At 37.2% G+C, this 19,637-nt stretch overlaps 2 protein-coding genes across 3 annotated transcripts; both read left to right on the plus strand.

The window, feature by feature from the left end:
* Window positions 1–424: 424 nt before the first annotated feature.
* Window positions 425–10,953, plus strand: ifi44g (interferon induced protein 44g). Its single transcript, XM_038301952.1, has 8 exons — window positions 425–660; window positions 4,134–4,336; window positions 4,790–4,850; window positions 4,925–5,123; window positions 6,950–7,102; window positions 8,014–8,185; window positions 8,755–8,855; window positions 9,979–10,953. The coding sequence occupies exons 1-8, from the start codon at window positions 635–637 to the stop codon at window positions 10,174–10,176; spliced, it is 1,113 nt and encodes a 370-aa protein (XP_038157880.1). The 5' UTR covers window positions 425–634; the 3' UTR covers window positions 10,177–10,953.
* A 2,308-nt stretch (window positions 10,954–13,261) lies between these two features.
* LOC119794401 (interferon-induced protein 44-like) lies at window positions 13,262–19,078 on the plus strand. Of its 2 annotated transcripts, none has more exons than XM_038301943.1 (7): window positions 13,262–13,430; window positions 15,939–16,520; window positions 17,674–17,869; window positions 17,968–18,120; window positions 18,197–18,368; window positions 18,464–18,564; window positions 18,670–19,078. In XM_038301943.1, the coding sequence occupies exons 1-7, from the start codon at window positions 13,324–13,326 to the stop codon at window positions 18,859–18,861; spliced, it is 1,503 nt and encodes a 500-aa protein (XP_038157871.1). In that variant the 5' UTR covers window positions 13,262–13,323; the 3' UTR covers window positions 18,862–19,078. The 2 variants fall into 2 exon arrangements, with proteins under 2 accessions (XP_038157871.1, XP_038157873.1); XM_038301945.1 differs by having other exon boundaries at window positions 13,291–13,772; window positions 18,670–19,077.
* Window positions 19,079–19,637: the final 559 nt, after the last annotated feature.

Here is a 19,637-nt window from a genome sequence, read left to right on the forward strand (position 1 = left end):
GTAAATTTAAATGCAATCCTTTTCAAAGTGGAAAAAGTCCTAATTCCACATTCATCAGAGCCAGTTATGCTTTAAATATTGAGAAACAGCATCTAGAGCATGTAGTGCTGATAAGATTTGTATTAATGTAGCAAGAAATGAAGCTGTTCTCTTTAAACAAAATGAGCCCTGAAGCTCACATTAAGCATAAAAAAGAGCATGCATATTTTTGCAAAGGACCAATGAAACTGAAGAATAGTGTACCTACCAAAGTTGAAATCAAACCTACGCCCTTGCATGGAGATGACTTGTTGACTCCACATTGCCCATGTCTGCCTTGGAGTCAATGAGACGATGCAATAAACTGGGTTTCCTTTCATAGAAAACTTTGAATCAGTTTGACTGTATGAGTAGTGAACTGTGAATAGCCTTTAGATGACATGTGTTGTGAATTGACTCTATATAAATAAACTGAATTGAATGGAACTGAATAGGATCTTTGCTTTGACAACTGAAGCCTTTTCATGCAACACGCCTGTCTCTACCCGCTCTTTATATAAAAGCTTTTAGTTTCACTTTCTTTTCTTCTGAAAACATCGCTGAGGACGAATCTTCACCCAGCTGCTCTCCTTCACGTCTGCTTGCAGAAGTCACTATGGAGAAAAAGGATGTCCAATATGGGTAGGCAGATTTTCTGTTGGTGATAGATAATGATAATGTTTAGTCTGTCCACATGTGTTTGTTAAATACCAGATTGAAAAACCCAGAAATGCAGCTGACAGAGAGCCAACACTGCAACCATGTCAGGGATTCTGATTAAAGTTCATTTGTTTCACTTGTCAAGTTCACATAGTAAAACGCTTTTTACACAGATTGAAATTGGGCTTACATAGGCTACTTATAATGTTTGTACTTTAGTCAGCTATATCATCCATAGTACGTATAGAAACATGTTAATGAGTATTTCTCTTCTTCATTCGTAATTGAAACCATGAAAGCAGCTGCAGATCAAAATCATTGTAACTTCAATAAATTCAGTCATATTGATTTTGATATGAAGGGCTGAAAGATAAAAGACAATCTAGGAGAGTTATTTTATGCATTTTTTTATTTATTATAAATCTGTCAAAATAACATAACATATTTGAGCTTAACTGTATTTGTCTGGTCTGTTATGTGTTTTCTGTTTTCTCCCCCTCTTTATTCAAATGTGTCTAATTCAATTCCTTCTTTGTCACTAGTTTTTTTTTTTTTTTTTTTCGTTGGCTGCAGAATAATGGTCCAATTGTTTGTCAAAACTCTGCTTGATTTTGGGTAACAGCAAGAATCTGTAAAACTTAGAAGGACCATGGCACTTTGGACGGCTCGATATTCCTTTTGACAGAACATAATTTTTAAGCTCATTCCAGTTCAGTTTGCGTGACAGCTGCTTCACCTGTTATTCACCCACAAAACATCTGAAAAAAATTATGCAACCGTTTTTGGCATTTACTTAATCATATTTAGTTACTTTAACACAATTGTTTCATGTAATCAGGTTAGGACATGAAAAATTGTGTTACTAAATATGTTTAAGTAAATGGCAAATGTGGTTGCATTATTTTTTTCAGCGTATATGTGAGACTAGAAAGGAATAAGTTCTGCAAACTTGGTATCGTATCTCAAATACCAACATTTAAAAATACCAATGTTAAATTGTTAAATTTCTGTTTCAACAGCAGTAAAGAATAAACCATGCTCATATGATTTTTATGAATCAGCAACTTGCTGCTACACCCAACAAAACTCAATCCAGAATTATTGGATCTCAGTTAAATAAAGGGATTTTATGAAGTAAATGTAGGCCTACTTATTTCATGTGTTCTTGTTCCTGCATTGAAGCAGACCTTGAAATTACTTTAAACTGTCACACATCCATGAAATTCAAGAAGGCGGGACTAGAGCAGCTCTTATAGAATCCCTGACGTCTGATTGGCAGCTTCTAATTGAGCAAAATAATATGGCGACCTCTTTCTGGCTTTCTTTTACCTAAAAGTCGATATGATCTCTGGGGAAAGGTGGAAATAACTTAAAAAATGTGTTTCAATCTATTCACAGCAAATTTTGTGATTCAATTCAGCCTGTATATCCCTAGTTCTGTCTGAATATAAACTAATGAGAGAGCTTGCTGTTGTCTAGTGTGGTGGGAGCTGCATAAAAGCCCTGAACATATAAAATCTGATTTTGCGTCTGATCTGACAGAAAATCGTACAGGACAAGATTGTGGCATTTAGCACTCTTTGAAAGTCAGGAATAACACATCAACATGATTTCCTCCAAGGGGGAATAACTCTGACCGAGTCTATTTTAATCGGACATCAATTTAGCAGCAATTCCACGGGTCTGACAAGAAAAGAGACGTAAAACACATCTGCTTTGAGGGAAAATACAAATTAAAATCTTTCAATGGCAAGGGGAAACAGGTTTGAAGTAGCACATGTGAAGCAGGCAAGGCAGACTCGTGCATAAACAATCAAGAAAACTTTTTTTAAAATCTGAATTTACCCAAAGAACATCACATCCCCGAAAAAACAAAAACAAAAAAAAAACTTCAAAAAGACAGAAAACAGACTTAGTAAAATAGTGATTCTCTTTGAGCCTCACAAAAAACAAAACAGGGAGGGCAAAACTGTGAGGGCTAGGAAGGCACAGCTTATCACTCTCCCCTCTTTATGGAAAAAAAAAAACTAATGAACTCCACAGATTTCTCTCTGAGTAACATCTCTCATTGCCTCACACAGCAGCTATAAATCATTCCATAGCGTTTATAGCTGCGTTTTCCTTTGCTTCAAATGTAGTTCCCATTGTAATTCTAATAAAAGCCAATTAAAATTCTCAATCTGTTCTGGTTTGAGATGATGCACATCAGTCTGGGCATGGAGTGGGATGTTCCTTAGTAGCCATGGCATCTTTTTTTCCTTCTTTTTTAATGACTTTTTATAATATTTCCCAATCAAATGTGAGAAAATGTTTTAAATTGTGGACAGAGGTGGAAACAAATCTGCATATATTGTGATCTGCTCACCCTGTGTGGTCAGAGCCCCTCTATACGCACTGCAGTCTGTGTCACATGGAAAAAAATCAGATCAGAGATTAAAAAGTCATAAGCCACTAGTTTGAGCAGGCTTTAGGACTTCAGCAGAATCAAAGTTAGCCCATCCCACTGACTAACCTTATCTACTTAACCTTTCAGAGACCAGAAAAGGGATAAAGCAGCTCACACTGCTCACTCAATCTGCTGTAAATATATGGCAACGCATTTTAGAAATGTATTTACAAATTTTCTTGCAAAAACACTGACAGTAGAGTGAAAGAAAACCAGAAAATAATTGTCTTATTTTGCATAGCATCAGGGTTTCTGTGGATACAGATCTGGTCCCGCCTCTTGAATGCTTTGACTTTGATAGATTTGTGACAGTTTCAATTAAATTACGCTGTGCTTTAGTGCAGGAGCATGCAATAATTTAGTAAATGATGAAACAAATGTATTCACATCTTAAAATAAAATCTACACATATTAACTTATCTTTTCTCATATTTTATTGGTCTACTTTAATTAACCATTTAATATTTGTTGCTTTGTTCATAATGTGGTTTTGCAATGGAAATGGTATTGAGTTCAAATAGTTTTCCTGTTTTTAGTCTCAGCCATTAAGGGGAGTCAGCCTTATGAATTTCTTTTTGAACTCTCATGCAGCCATTTGCTGACAATTTCTAGCTCCATTTTAGATATTTTCCTAAATCTTCATTACTTCCTTTGACTTTGTGTTGACAGAAAGCACCTTTTTTTTCAAATCCACCTTATCATACTGTCCAGAATTAAGTTTGAGCATGTTTCTTCTACATCTTTTCAAATGTTTTAAACATAACACAAAAGCCAAACTGAAAGTGTGTTATCACTTTGAAGATGTGAGGGGGAAAACATTTTGTGTTGTTAATATGTTGCAAGAGGCAAAAAAAAAAAAACAACAAAAAAAAACTCAGAGAAATGTAGAAATACACAAAATTTATGTTATTAGATTTTTGGTATTTTACTTTGAGAAACAAGGAATCAATGCATCTCTTTGCATTATGCTATTTTAGCACTGTCTAATGCATTTGTTTTCTTTTGTCAGCTCGTTTGGGGTACCAGGGACTACAGCTACTTTCCCCCTTTTTGGAGTTCCAGTGACTACAACTGCAGTGACCCCCTTTGGAGCTACAACAAATACAACAACTTCTGCGTTTGGTATGGCTTCTGCCAGCTTCAGTACAAACACCCTGTTACAAAATGAAACCACAAAAGATAACAAGAAGGAAAGGTGTGTAGCAATCCCAGGTAAGCTGCTAGCAGATGTTTAATCTTGTAAAATAATTTATGCACGCTTTTAAAGTCGAAACAGACACATTTAATCGGAACTCAAAGTTTTTCTGAGGTGCCCATTGTAAATGTACAGCTCTGTGCTTACATGGTATTATAATTTTTTTTTTTAAGTGTTTAAAAACCACCCTTGTATGCTTTTAAGTCAGCTTCAGATTTGAAAATAATATTTTAGTTTGAGGTTTACCAGACTGCAATAATATTATAATTATTCAAAAAGGTACATCAAAGAAAAGTTGCATCAAGTCCACATGATAAATTAATTATTACAGTTTGCTTCTTTTTGAAAATAAAATGAAATGTTTTATTTGATAACGCAGAAACAATAACCAAACATAAAAAGCAAATGCCTATTTAACAATTTTTTTTAGGCTAGCTATTGACTTGGTTTCTAATGTTTAATTGTTCTAGTGTTTTCAGGACTTCCAACAAAGTTGGAAACTCCATGGAGAGATGCGCAGTGGTCTGAAGAGTGGGTACTATTATGCTCTGATAAATATTGTCATTTTCAGCTTTATTTTAATGCTAAATGTCCTTACATTTTAGGCAAAAGAAAAACCTGATGAAGATCGTCAGCTCCTACAAACCGAATTGTAAGGATGTGCCTCATGCTCGGGTTCTCCTCCTTGGACCGGTGCGTTCTGGAAAGTCCAGCTTCATCAGTTCAGTCCAGTCTGTGTTTAATGGGAGAGTCACTAACCGGGCCATGGTGGGATCCTCCTTCAATACCAGCTTCACCAAAAAGGTATAGGTTGAACAGCAACAGAAACATTCAGTGAAACTCCACTATGCAGAGCCTCTACCGTGTCAGTATGATGGGTAAAAAAATGGCGCTTAAAAAAAGTATTTAATAGTATAGTGTTAATCTATAAATGACCTAAGATGGAGTGACTTGATCTATTACAATGTATGGTTATGTAGAGAAAGATTTATTCTAACAGCTTTATTCTAACAGTACTTATAGGATGAGTCCTAGCTCTATAATGCACTCTACAACGTTGTTTTGTGTGGGAATATATGCACCATTTGAGCAAAAATAATTAAATTGTTGTTTTTTTTCTAGATTTTAATCCTTCCTCTTATTTATTGTAGCTATTTTCAAAGCATTAATACTTGGATGTTATTCTGGAAATTAAGTGAAACAAGATAATAAAAATACTGTATTGTTAATTTCCAGGTGTAAGGTGGGCCTCACGCAGTATTTGTGCTCAGGGCCCCCAAAATAATAGCATCCCCCAAATCTTACTTTTTATCTGAAAATATGTTACAGGCATTTTCATTTTTGTGTTACATTCATTTTAGGGACAAAGCTATTGTAACCATGCAAACTGTTACTTTAAAAAGAAAAAACAATGCAAAACATAGCCTACATCGGGGTTTATTTGAGTTTTTTGCTTGTTTTTTTTTTTTTTTCGCTTTTTACCTGGCTTTCATTAAAATCCTATCTGCATAAGCAGTCATGTGCTTACTTCAATGCATATAGCTGTTTTAATTAGTGTAGGTATTTTAAAATCCTGCACTAATAAAAAAAAAATTAAAATGAAAAGCTACTATATAAACTGGCTGATGGTTTCCCCCCATTTAGTATGGAAGACCATTGGGGTCAGTTAAAAAGAAAAACAGCCATTTCAAATTTGACGTTTAAATCATATAATTAGAAATCGAATTTGAAAAGCTTTTCCATTCCAAAGCTTTTTAAAATTCCAAAGAGGAACTGTAAATTGTATTTATTAATTCAATATTAAATTCTGCAATTTCAAAATTAATTTTCAAATCCTATTTCTTAATACAGCTTTACAATCCACAATTCATGAGTAGATTGTAAATAGCTTTCCTAATCACACATCTAAAAAAGGAAATTACGTTTTTTATTTCCATTTTGTTTTTCACCTTGCATTTTCAAATCCTTTTTTGCAGTCATGTTTTCATTTCCCTTTTCTCTCTCCATTTAGCTTTCACATGGCCCCTCTGGTCTCTGAGCACACTGAAAACCAGTTCAGCATCGCATTTAGTTCAAAAAATGACCAATGATGGAGCTAGATACATCTTACAACTGGTTTTCAGTGTGTACCTTTTCAAATTGGAGTATTTAAAAAATAAGATAACAGAGAAATTTACCTCTGCATTTAACCCATCCCCATGGGGAGCAGTGGGCTGCTATTGTGCGGTGCCCAGGGAGCAGTGTGGGGTTAAGGGGCTTTGCTCAGAGACCCAGAGTGGCAGTCTGTGGGAGTGGAGCTTTAAAATTTACAATCAGAAAACGCTTTTCAAATTGAATTTCTATTTGTATGATTTAATTTTAGATTTTGAAACGGCTGTTTTTTCTTTTTCAGTGACTCTCCTGATCCTCCATGTACTTATGTTTTTCTCACTTTGCGCTAACTTTTTCGTCCTTTTTTCATGGCGGGTCACATAAACTCACGATCCTCGTCTACTTTTTCATTTGTTGTTGCAACTAAAGTAATTTTTCCATATGGAAAAGGACCATTTAGCAGTGCATTTCCCCTCTCCATTTTGTCGAGCAGGTTTGTTGTAATAGCTTTATGTCCCACAACACTGATCTTTTGTTAGTTACAGTCCTTCAACATACGTGCTCAGAAGGGAGAAGAGAATACTAGGCTGATTCTGTGTGACAGCATGGGCCTCGGGGATGGAGAGATGACTGGGATGACCTTACATGACATCCTGTCAGTGATAAAAGGCCACGTTCCTGAGGGTCACAAGGTAAGAAGATTAGATTGACATTTTTGTTGTTCAATAATATTTAATAACTGAAGTTTATTGAACTCATATTGGAGAAATTTATCTCTGCATTTAATCCATCCCCTTGGGGAGCAGTGGGCTGCCATCGTGAGGCGCCCGGGGAGCAGTGTGGAGTTAAAGCTACCGTGTGTAATAATTACAGGGATATACAGTCAGAAATGTAATATATTATACATAACTATGTTATTTATCATCATCTACGAGCTCAGCCTCTTAACCTTAATATTTGCGTTGCCTTAGAATCCGTTATTTATAATTACATAGGAGCGGGTCTCGCAGCCATGGAGGCAAACATCTTTGCGCTACGGCAGCGCAGAACCAACAAACTAGTGATTGCGAGATCGCCAAAATGTCACAACGATGTAGAAAAAATAACGGGTATATTTATTATCTTAAGTCTACATGAAATCTATACCCTACACAGACTAATGAAATACTATCTGTAAAATTATCTATGTAAACAAACCTCATCACTTGAGAAGGTAGGTGATGCGGACGTCGTGGAAGACATTTTGTCCCGTAACGCTCGCCGTACTGTTGGGGGGTAGAAGCGGTGGGGGGGAGATGTTCATGTTGCTGAAGTCTGCAGTCTGACCGCTAGATGTCGCTAAAAGTTACACACTGTAGCTTTAAGGATCTTGCTCAGAGACCCAGAGTGGCATTCGGTAGGAGTGGGGCTTAAACTCAGAACCTCAGGATTCCAACTCTATGCCCTAAACACTAGACCGCTACTCCCCTGTTTATGAAAAGCATATAGCTTACAAGGACTTAGATATAGAAGCACTTTCTACTGTTTCCTCTGTATGTATAACCTTGTTGGAGCCACCGTAGTTAAAAGTTTAAAAAGTGATCTCATAATTTATTGTTCTCAGTTCAGTCCAGATCAACCAGTTGGCACAGACACTGCAGGCTATGTGAAGACGCCCGGCCTCAGCGACAAAATCCATTGTGTTGCTTTTGTGGTGGATGCCTCAAAAATCACATCCTATGGCAAAGGCTTCACCCCTGCCTTCAAACAGCTCAGAGAGTACATCAGCGAGCTGGGTGAGCAAATAAAAAACACCCTTTACACTCAGAGGGGCACATCAGGCAGCAAGGCTTTTCAGAGAATGCCCCACAGCATGAATCAAAGGGCTATAAACATATTTAGACTAAGATATTCAAGTTTTTTTAAAGACTGTAAAACTGCTGCCTGAAAGAATATAAATCAAGTTGGATTCATGTAGCTTTTTTGTTTTGTACTCAGATCCTTAAATTATCCTATACTGTCATAGATCATTATAGCCTTACATTTGCGGATCATGAAATGATTACAGTCTTTAATTTTAAATTGTTTGCAATAGAAACACATTTATTTCAGTACAATATTATTTTCCCACTTCTGTAATAACTGTTTTTTCACCAGGTCACACTACTGTTTTTGATCAAATGCAGGCAGCAAAATATTTTACTTCAGTATCTGCAATTTTGCCTGTGTGTGTGTGTTTGTAGTTTAGGGCTAATGTGTCAATTGGGTTGAACTGGGGGGTATGAATGCACAAAGAAGGAGCAAATATTTTTGGAATTTAAAGAACTTTTCAAAGGTTATTGGTATCTTTCTTTCCTTCATTTAGGTGTTCACCAGGTGGCTCTGCTGACCCATGTTGACCAGATTTGTCAAGAAACAGCCAAAGATGTGAGCCAAGTCTATAGAAGCCCAAGCGTTAGAGAGACGGTGGGTGGAAACGTCCTTTATCTTAAGTCTTTCTCATTTTATTGCCCACCAAAGACACCCGAGCTACTGTATTCACCATATGAAGGTCGTCCAGTCTAATGCAGATCCAACCCAACCTTTACAAAAAACTATTTTCAAAGATAGGTGTGCCCGGGCTCGGACTGGTAATCTGTGATACCTGGGCCGGTCCTAATTTCAGCGTGCAAGGGCCAGCCCTCCTTAGATCATACCGACCCACTCTGTGGCCAAAGCACCTACCTGTGACAGTAAATGACTCAAGGAGCTCAAGAAGTAATACAATGTTAACTACCTCAATGATGCATGCAGTATATATAGCCCTTCCTTTTCATGCACATCCTTGTGATGGTTGGCCTGTGGTGTAATTTTCTATTTCTTCAAACTGTAAAATCCTTGCAACCAACTAGATTATAATAAAACTAAAATGCTTTCTTTATACCAAACTATGATGTTCCTCTTATATTTGGCAAATTTATGCTTGAATATTGTGCAAAAATATGTTGCGGTGCATGATGGGGTTTTGCATCTAAAGGCTAATGTTACCCATCTTCCGTGCATTGTCTTGCGTGCATCAATAAGTGGGCTGGTGTAGATGGAAAAATGCCAGGGCCGAAAATTGTTCCCAGTCTGAGCCTGGATGTGCCTATAGCATTTAGGGTCCCTCCCTCTTCTTCTTTGTTAAAGTTTGATGGCAGCCAGTTAGTGATCGACCTTCAAACATTAACACCAAAGCTGTAGATAAATCCCACAATCTTGTTCTTTCCATCCAGACTCACATCCTGAAAATCAATGAGACAAGATGAAAAGTGATCACACAACTGTTTATCTGGATTGTCTTTATGTTGAATAGGTGCTAGATTAAATATCTTGATGCAGCTTTAATAACAAAGATATACTGCTGAAATTGGATTTGGGCCTCAGTGTTCAGCTCCCTCAAATTGTGTATTTAGAAGAGACTTATCTTCATAGATCAGAATATCCCTACAGAATATTCACTACACATCCGAAATCATTATGCATTCCTTATAATTTTTTTTTATTTAACATATTTTAGTACTTTTATTTAGAAGGTTTAGACTGGAATATAAGACTTGTGTATTTGCAGATGAATAAAGCCGGAGCTCTCCTGGGTATGTCCACCTCCTACATTGTTCCAGTGAAGAACTACTCATCAGAGCTGGACCTGGATGTGAACGCAGATGTGCTGCTGCTCAGTGCTGTTGATCACATCCTGCAGTACGTTGACCTGTTTCTTCAGGACTACACGCCACAGAAAACGTCTGGAAGATTTGTTTACGAATAAGATTTCCTTAAATGTGGAATGTTTTTTATGATTTCTTGGAAACAAGTTGCTATAAAAAATCAGTTGTAATAATTTGGCATTTTTGTTACAAAGAGTACTTTGTTATTCATACTCAACTGGAACATAGCAACTTTCCGTAGTTCTTATTACTTGTAGGCTGTATTTTTACTAAAATGCACTAAAATCATAATGGCGAAAGGCAATAATTACCTTACAGCAAACTTACTGTTAAGAATGTTTTTCTTTTTTTCTTTTTTCTTGTAAACTAGAATGCTATTTCATTTCTTTATTAATTGATAAACAAGAACAGTGGTATTTTGATATAATAGCAATAATATTTTTGAGGAACAGTAATATTTTTTATTTATTTCTTTTCTTTAGATACAAAACGTTTAACCAATCAGAGTGTGAGATCTGATTAAATTCTTTCTGTAAAGTACCTTGAGATGATGTGTTGTGAATTGGTGCTATATACTTAAACTTAATAGAACGGAAAATTAAAAGTGAGTGCCTGAAAATAAATTTTTATAGTCTCTCACTATATTATTTAACAACCCAAAAAAAATTTTTTGCCAACAAGCACATGCCAAATTAAGAACAGATTGTTGTGTTATAAAGCTGATCTAAAGAGCTTCCAGTTTTGGTCAATTGTGGCCCGCCCCAGTGGACAAAAGCTGTATTATTTTGCCTGAAGGAAGACGGCATTTTCCATAACGACCAGGGCATAGCATGGTAGAATTCTGATCTTCCTGTCGCCTGCATTTGGATTAAACTACATTTCGATTTTCCAGTGGCTTTGTGAAAGATGAATTGTGATGAGAAATGAATCTAATTGAGGTGAAACAATGTCATATGATGTTGAAAATAAGAAAAAATTAATTCACCCGGCTCATCAGCGACTGATGTATACCCACAAAAGTTGTGAAAACATTTTATAAAGGTTGAAAAGTTACTAACTGTTTATTTAATTACACAAATTGACAAAAGTTAGGTAGTAGTGAGCTTTACTCCATCTAATAGATTTACAACAGCAGCTCATTTGATTTGCCGAAAGCTTTGGGTTTTAATAATTATTAAGGCTGGAATCAACCAATGGGTCAAACCTTTTAGGTGCAATTCTTGAGCTTAAAATGAATGCAACATTCAAGGTTGGATCCAGAAATACTTTGTGATTCGATATTTTTTTTAGACTAAAGTGCAGATCATCCTGGAGACCTGAGGAATCCATTAGGGTTGTCAGCCCATCTTCAAGCCAGTCATCTGTCACAGGTGTTTTTTAAGCAGGCTATCTGACCATCTCCCCCATTTTAGCTTGTTAACTGAGGCTTTATTCACTGCTGTGTTGACCTGATAGTTTGAAAAGAGGTATTGATCAATCATATACAACTTAACAAGAAACTTCTGAGTCTTAGAGCTTAGTAATCCCTGGATTAAGCATTTGACATGCTATTTTACCTTTATTAGTAATGAAGAGCTCTGTAGTTAGCATTCTGAACTTTCTTAAATATGTTAGCAATGAGGGGCATACATCATGGCAAAACTTTCAAGCAAGCAAAATATCTCTTCTTTCTCTTTTATATTTATCTATCGTTTAGCTCATTAACTGTATATTATGGTTGCTGACCTGCTGCAGCCATATTGCAGCTTCTTCCTCACTTTTTCAGGCCTGCATTTATTCCATAACCCTTCATGGCAGGCCTGAACTCGGTAGTTAGTGTTATCCTACAATCAATCTTTTCTACACTAAATGCCTTGGTGTTCCCTTAGACAACAGACTTCTGGAGACGCAACTGTGAAGCTGTCTACAAGAAATACATTTTGCTGCAAATGCAGCAAAATGTAAAAATTGCAAATCTTCTATCAGTCTGTTGTTGAGAGTGTGATCTCTTCCTCCATCATCTACTGGGGTTACAGCATCAGAGCAAATGCCTTAAAAAAGTTTAACACGCTAATTAAGATGGCTCTGTTCTAAGAACTGTTCTATAACCTCTAGAGATTATTTCACAAAGAAATTCTTCATAAAGTGAATAACATTATGGACAATAGTTAGCATCCTCTTCAGATGATTGTTAAACAACCACAGAGTGTCTTCATTAAGAGGCTTCTCCAGATCCATTGCAAGACAGACCAATACAGAAAACCCTTCATGCTTATACCTATCAGCACTTAACAACTCATTAAAAATTGCTCAAGAGTTACTCCAAAATTTAATAAGCATTTCATTTTAAGGTTAATAAAGTATTTCTGAACTGAATTGAAGAGAGTATTCTTGACACATTAATTTCTTGAGCTTGGTTTCTAAGTTCATCGATGTATTCATGTTGTTGTTTTTGTAAGGTTTCTATCCTGTGTTATGCTCGGTCTGGTTACAATGGTACATAAATAACAGACATCAGTTTATAAACTAAATCAAATCAAGAAGTATGATATGTCATGTTGGTTACCTCAAAGATACATTTTAGGTCCCAAACTGTTTATAATGTGTATAATGTAATTTGTGAAGTCTTTTGAGGATGACATGATACAGTTTTGCTTGAAAGATTACATATCCTCCCATTAAATAAAATTATAACTTCACAGTAGTAATTCAAATAACACAAAACTGAAAAAGGAACAAATATATATATATATAAAAAAACCTGACAACAGCCAGATGCATGTCTCGCTCCGCCTAGCTCCACTCACATACATCTGGGAACCCGCCATAGGAATTGCCTTTACTGAAGGCTGGGCCTTATCAAAACTCCTTGCATATGATTGGATAAGCCACTTGTCTGTCATCTTTATTGACGCGCTATTTCAACCACTCACACCGAAGCTAACCCGTGACGCTATGAGAGGAGGAGCCATTTGGTAGATCAAGCTCTTGCCAAATCCGGTCGGGAGAAGGGCGAAAACATCGTTTCCACCAACAAAAGCCTTCAAAGCCGTTCTCTGATGTTCTTTTAATGAAACAATATCAGATAGATTAGACAACACAGAAGAAATAGCAGCATCAATGCTAACGCTTGCTTCCTGAATGCGAGCCGCCATTGTTGTTGGAATCTCACGGTCGCTTCTCCACTCCAGGACACACCCGCCCTGCGTTCTGATTGGACAGATCATAAATTCGGTTGGGGAAATCACTTTCAATGAGCGGGTTCCCAGATGTATGTGAGTGGAGCTAGGCGGAGCGAGACATGCATCTGGCTGTTGTCAGGTTATGAACCAACACCTGTCAGCAGGTGCAGAAGTCTAACTGAGCTGAACTCAGGGTAACAAAACAGTTTTTTAAACATTTTAACAAAACCAAAAAGTATTTTTGAATTGAACTGAAGTTTATTTTCACCCTCTACCTCCATTATATCTCCTTTGTGTAAGAAAATGATCATATGGCTATCAAAGACCTTAAAGCCTGTTTACTTTTTTGTCATTTATCTGTTTCTTTTTGGAGAACACTACATCATCAGTAAAGGGTGGTGTAATATTTTCATGACTACTTTCCTTTTATGGCAACTAAGACACATGTATAGGGAAGTTGGAGACAATGTAAGTTTCATTTCTCCAGCAGCTTTTACGTTAAGGCTTTGAGACTCACGATCTATCAGGATATAAAGGTAAGACAGACACTATAACTATGCCTGAATATGTTCAAATATAATTGTCCTTTCTCTTGTATTTAGGGTTATAGTTTTCCAAGGGAAAACTATAACCCTAAATACATCTCAGAGCGAACATGTATGTGCTTCCAGTGTCGTGCCACCCGTCTGGAATCAGGACTTTCACCTACTAGTTTTCTAGGTCACTTTCCATAAAACACGCTTTGAAAATCCTGTTTTTATTTGTTCCCATGTATTTGATTAACTAACTTTTGGCATTAAATAAACTATAGGCCACAATGATCAAAATAATCAGATACACTTAAATTCACTGTTTAAATATTGTATACCGGTATATCTATTCCACTTTTGAAAGCGAATATAAATATATATGTCATATATTTTCTAATATATTGAGATGCACGCGTATTTAAAATAAGATACAAAATGGACGAAGGTACTTTTTCGTCAGATAGGCAGAGGTTTCAATTCCCTGACAGCTTGGTAATGAAATTTCGCAAGACCGGGCGTCTCCCTGATATCGGAAGTTGTTCATGGATTTTAGACAATATGAGGTGGGGTTTTTTTTATGCTAGTGAGAGCGGGCATGCAATAATTCATGCATCATGTGCGGATTACAATTACTTCGATTGCGCAGACAATGAGAGAGAGCGGGGTGTGGGGAGGAGGTTGCTGATCTAGACCAAATTTACGAGGGGGCCAGCGTGTTTTCATGGGGGCACAGAAAAGCATGAAATAAAAAATAAGGAAAGGGATTCAAATATATTAAGAGAGCTGCATGAAGTGAAATTTCTTTTCAATGAGGTTCAATATAAATTCTATTTCTTATGAGGTCAATATACATTTATAATTTAGGAATTTTACATATTTTTGACTTAATTTAAGTTAAAACTACTGTTTTCTATAAAATATGAATTAGAACTCAAGAAAAACTGTTAAATTCATCTGTAAAATTTAGAGGGTTTTTTTATTTGTTGTGGGGAAAAAACATTTAGCAGATTAAAACTGGGATCCTATCTCAATACCACTGAAGCTATCACCTTATTGTTTTTGAATAATTAGTAAAACAGAATTTGTAAAGAAAAAGAATGAAATAGTTCCATAGGACCTATCAGTAACCATGTCTGTTTCAGTGCGTCATCATTAGAATTTCTGGCTCCCGTTGGCCCCTGTCTAGAACCAGCCATGGTGAGGAATGATGACACTGTGGCAAGTTGCACTGTATGCTGAAGTCCCATGAAAAACAGAAAGCACAACCGATGTTCAAGGCTACAAGATTGAAAGGGGGGGGTTAGTCGTCTCCCTGAAATAAGTTTTTTGAACTTGGGATGTTTCTAATCCAGGTAGACTTGTGAAATAACAGAGGCCAGAATTAAACAATGATAATATAAAATGGAAAAGTTGAGAGAAAGGAAAGTGTGTTTAAAAAAAAATTGTGATAAGTTAAGGGGACATTCACAAGATGTAGACTGGCAGGATTCACAAAGGATTATCTTGGACATATTTGCATAGTTAATGTGTATCTGATGTTTTCTCTTGTTCAGGAGATGGTTATCATTATCAATTAAACAGTTGTAGCTCATATTTTACAGTTCTAACAGGAGTGTGTTTAATTCTGCTTGTGCAGCTTGTCTACTACCCCTTTTTCATGCCCCCACATGTCCTATTGCTAAGCATGAATACAACACAGAGTAAACAGCCAGTTTCTTCACTGGTTCCTCCTTCTGTTTTTACAGCACTAGTGGCTCGTTTTTATGAATAGTAGGCTGACAGGAATGGGAGTATGAGGGAGGGGGAGAGACATGTGCGAAAGGACCACAGGTCCCCCACGATGATGACTAAGGCCTCCATACATGTGTTTTGTGCGCTAACCACTGCACCACCAAAGCACGACCATTTAAATTAAAATTTAAAATTTTTTATTCTAAACTGGTTTTGGATAGTTCTATGTGAAATTCAAGTTCCTGGATAAACATTTTACAGTACTGGTAATGATTGAAATACTTAGTTTGTAGCATATTATTCCAGGCTTAATTAGACTTTAGAGTAGCCATTGGTTTTGATGTATACCATTACTTTTTGTAAACAAAGATTTCAAAGGAAGTTTGACTATTTTATTGTTAAAAAATCCTTAACAAATCTGTTTTGTTTCACTCTTTTCAGTCTGAACTTGAAATTCAGCTTTACATTAAGATCAGCAGCTCAGATGTCTACTCTGAACTCACAGCTCTCCAGGGACCAGCAGAGAACCATCTGCTCTCTGCTGGGAAGAGTCAAACTGAATCTTCTCTACAAGGCCACCGTCCACGGCTTTACTGGTGCCGCCTTCCACCAGCGATGTGACAACCAGTCAACCACTGTGTCTGTGGGCTACAACGCTTCTGGTTATGTGTTTGGAGGCTACACCAGTCAGTCTTTTAGTCAGTCTGGACAGTATGTTAGTGATAGCCGGGCTTTTCTTTTTAGTTTTACTGGTGGAATAATAAAAAAACATCCAGTTTTTAATGCTCCTTATGCCGTCAGAATGATTGGCAACTCTGGTCCTACTTTTGGTAATACCCTAGCTCTTATGAATGGAAACAGACCAGTGATATACAGCAACCCAGGAGCTCAGTACAACTTCAATGCTGCAGAAATGCATGGAAATGACCTGAACCTGACTGAATGTGAAGTTTACCAGGTGGTTGATGACTTAGAATCTACTGAACCTGAGAAGCCATGGAGGACTGTCATCTGGGAATCTGGGTAGGTTCAAAAGTATTTGCATCCCTTGAACTTTCTCCAAATTGTGTCAACTTATAATCTTAATGCATTTTAATCAGTGATATAAAATAAATACATAAATAAATAAATGCTCAATAAATAAATAAATAAGCATTCAATTAATTGCCCCCAAAAATACAATGAATAAATATGTAGGTAGAAATTCAATTATACGGTGAGACATAAATATATGTGTCACTTAATTAGCTTCTTTATTTTTATACCTTCTTTTGTAAACAGTTTCATTTGTTACTTGAATCGACTGTTTAATTTAGGTCTGAAGAAGTTTTCTCTAAGGGAGACCCTAAAGAAATAAGATGCCTTTTGTAGGGTTTTGTTTTCCCTAGAGATGTCCATTGAATGCAAACTCATAGCCATGTCTCGATGTGTAGAACACTACACAGTACCTTTAATTTGGTTCTAATAACAGCAGATTGTTTACTAGTTTGTCTACTAGTAAATACTTCAGTTTTTATTTTAATATGCTGATCATAAAGTAATGTTTACACTGTGATATGTCATTGGCTGATCTTTAATAAATGTTTTAACTAGTGTGTCAGACTCATTTTGAATTGACATTAGCTTGGTACAACGTTAAGTAGCTTTGATAACAGGACAGGTAGCCAAAGAGTGTCATAATGAAAGAAGCAGGCAGAGGGCCCATGGTAACTCTGAAAAAGCAACATTCCAAATGTATCAGAGCAGCAAAATTAACTCTCTGCATTTAATCCATCCCCTTGGGGAGTAGTGAGCTGCCATTGCGCGGCAGAAACATTGTGGGGTCAAGAATCTTGATCAGAGACCCAGAGTGGCAGTCTCTGGGAGTGGGGTTCAAACTCAAAACCTCAGAATTCCAAGTTTTATGTCCTAACCACTAGGCTGCTACTCCCCTAAAAGAAACCATGCCAGGTGAAGCTTCTACAGTCTGAAGAAGGAAAAAAAAAAAGATAACATGAATTTAAAAAATGCAAAGTTAGAGGGTTGTGAAATTAGACAGACATTGTACTTTATCTGTGTAGGGTTGTGATGGAACTAGTTCTATCTCATTTCATTTGGTGACAACCTGGGTATACTCTGAGCATGTTGCTGATGTTATCTGGCTTAAGCATCTCAGTTATTTGATGTTTCTCTACAGGAATAAAAAGGAGATGATGGAGAGCATCCAAACCTACAAGCCCACAATCTATTCTGTGTCCCAGGCTCGAGTTTTACTCATTGGACAAGTAGGAGCTGGAAAGTCCAGCTTCTTCAACTCCATCAACTCTGTATTCAGAGGTCATGTCACCTGCCAGGCCATCTCTGGTTGTTCCCCCACCAGTCTCACCACTCAGGTGTGTCTCTGCTTCTTATTCATTCAGCTTCTTGGGTCTCAATTAAATAAAATACTTCTAGTTGGGTTTTTCTATGTCTAATATTTCATCTTTTTCAGTTTCGAACCTACTCTCTGAAAGCAGGAAGAGAAGGCAAACCTCTGCCAATCATCCTGTGTGATACCATGGGGCTCGAATACAGCAAAGGGGCGGGGATTGATAATGAGGACATCATCAGCATTCTTGAAGGACATATGCCAGATCGTTACCAGGTGTGATATTGATTATAGTTAGTGGTAACTTGTGTAAGATGAAATAGATTAAACATATTCATTTACGCCGACACAGTTTAACCCTGCTGCTCCTCTGCATGATGACGCTCATGGCTATCGCAAGTCTCCAGGCCTCAATGACAAGATCCACTGTGTGGCCTATGTCATTGATGCCTGCAAGGTCTCCGTTATGCCCACACAGTTTGTGGAGAAGCTGAAAGCTATCCGCAGCAAGGCAAACCTGTTGGGTCAGTACAATTTATAACTGAAATATTTTTGAATAAAGTTTAAACTCCAGTTGTTTACGGCATGTTGTGGATAATCTAATCTTTCTTGGTTGTAGGCCTTCCTCAGCTGGTGCTGCTCACTAAAGTAGATGAAGCTTGTCCTTTAGTGAAAAAGAATCTGAGAAACATCTACTGGAGTGAATACATCAAGAAAATAGTTAGTATTCTTGTACTTATACTGAAAAAAAAAAAAAAAAAAAGTCTTGATTATAAATTTGATGAACCGCTCCTGAATCCTACTTTGAACCCCTCTGTGATCCAGGTGCAGGACATCAGTGCTAAGGTGGGCGTGCCAATGTCCTGCGTTGTTCCAGTGAAGAACTACAGCGATGAGTTGGAGCTGGACTTGAACTGTGACATCCTGCTGCTTAGCGCTGTCATCCAGATGCTTCGCCTTGTTGATAACTACTTTGATGAGCTTAGTGACCAACTGAGCAGTGTTGAGTTAAAATAAAAATCTGTATAAAGAAAAAACCTGAAACAATTGAAAGAAGAAAAATATAATGGCAACAAAAAAGAAAGGGGGTCAATACTTTTTCACTGCATTGAGTCTTAATAAAGGAAAATATTTTGTCCCATTATATTGTCACATTTGTGTCTTAAAGTATAACTGCTGAATGAAGGTAAAAATAAAACCAGCTTGGAATTAAACACAATCAATTTCACCTTCTGTTGTGCAAATGGAATAGACAACAGGTTCAAATTATTGACAATAAGCCAGACACACTCAATAAAGGAGTGATTCCGCAGGTGGGGACCACAAACCACTTCTCAGTACCTACGCCTGCTGGCTGATATTTTGGTCACTTTTGAATGTTGCTGGTGTTTTCACACTTGAGGTAGCATGAGACAGACTCTACAACCCACACAAGTGGCTCAGGTAGTGTAGCTCATCCAGGATGGCTGATCAATGCGAGCTGTGGCAAGAAGGTTTCCTGTGTCTGTCAGCATAGTGTCCAGGGGCTGAAGGCGCTACCATGAGATAGGCCAATATACTGGGAGATGTGGAGGAGAACATAGAAGGGCAACAGCCGTAGGATCGCCTTTTCCGCCATTGTGCAAGGAGGAGCACTGCCAGAGCTCTACAATATGACCTCCAGCAGGCCACAAATGTGCAAGTGTTTGCACAAATGGTTAGAGACTGACTCCATGAGGATGGTATAAAGGCCTGATGTCCAGAAATGGGTGTTTTGCTCACAGCCCAACATCATGCAGGAAGCTTGGCATTTG

Source organism: Cyprinodon tularosa, unplaced genomic scaffold (genome assembly GCF_016077235.1).
Source record: "Cyprinodon tularosa strain WSP-4 unplaced genomic scaffold, ASM1607723v1 ctg478, whole genome shotgun sequence".
Taxonomy (NCBI): Eukaryota; Metazoa; Chordata; class Actinopteri; order Cyprinodontiformes; family Cyprinodontidae; genus Cyprinodon; species Cyprinodon tularosa.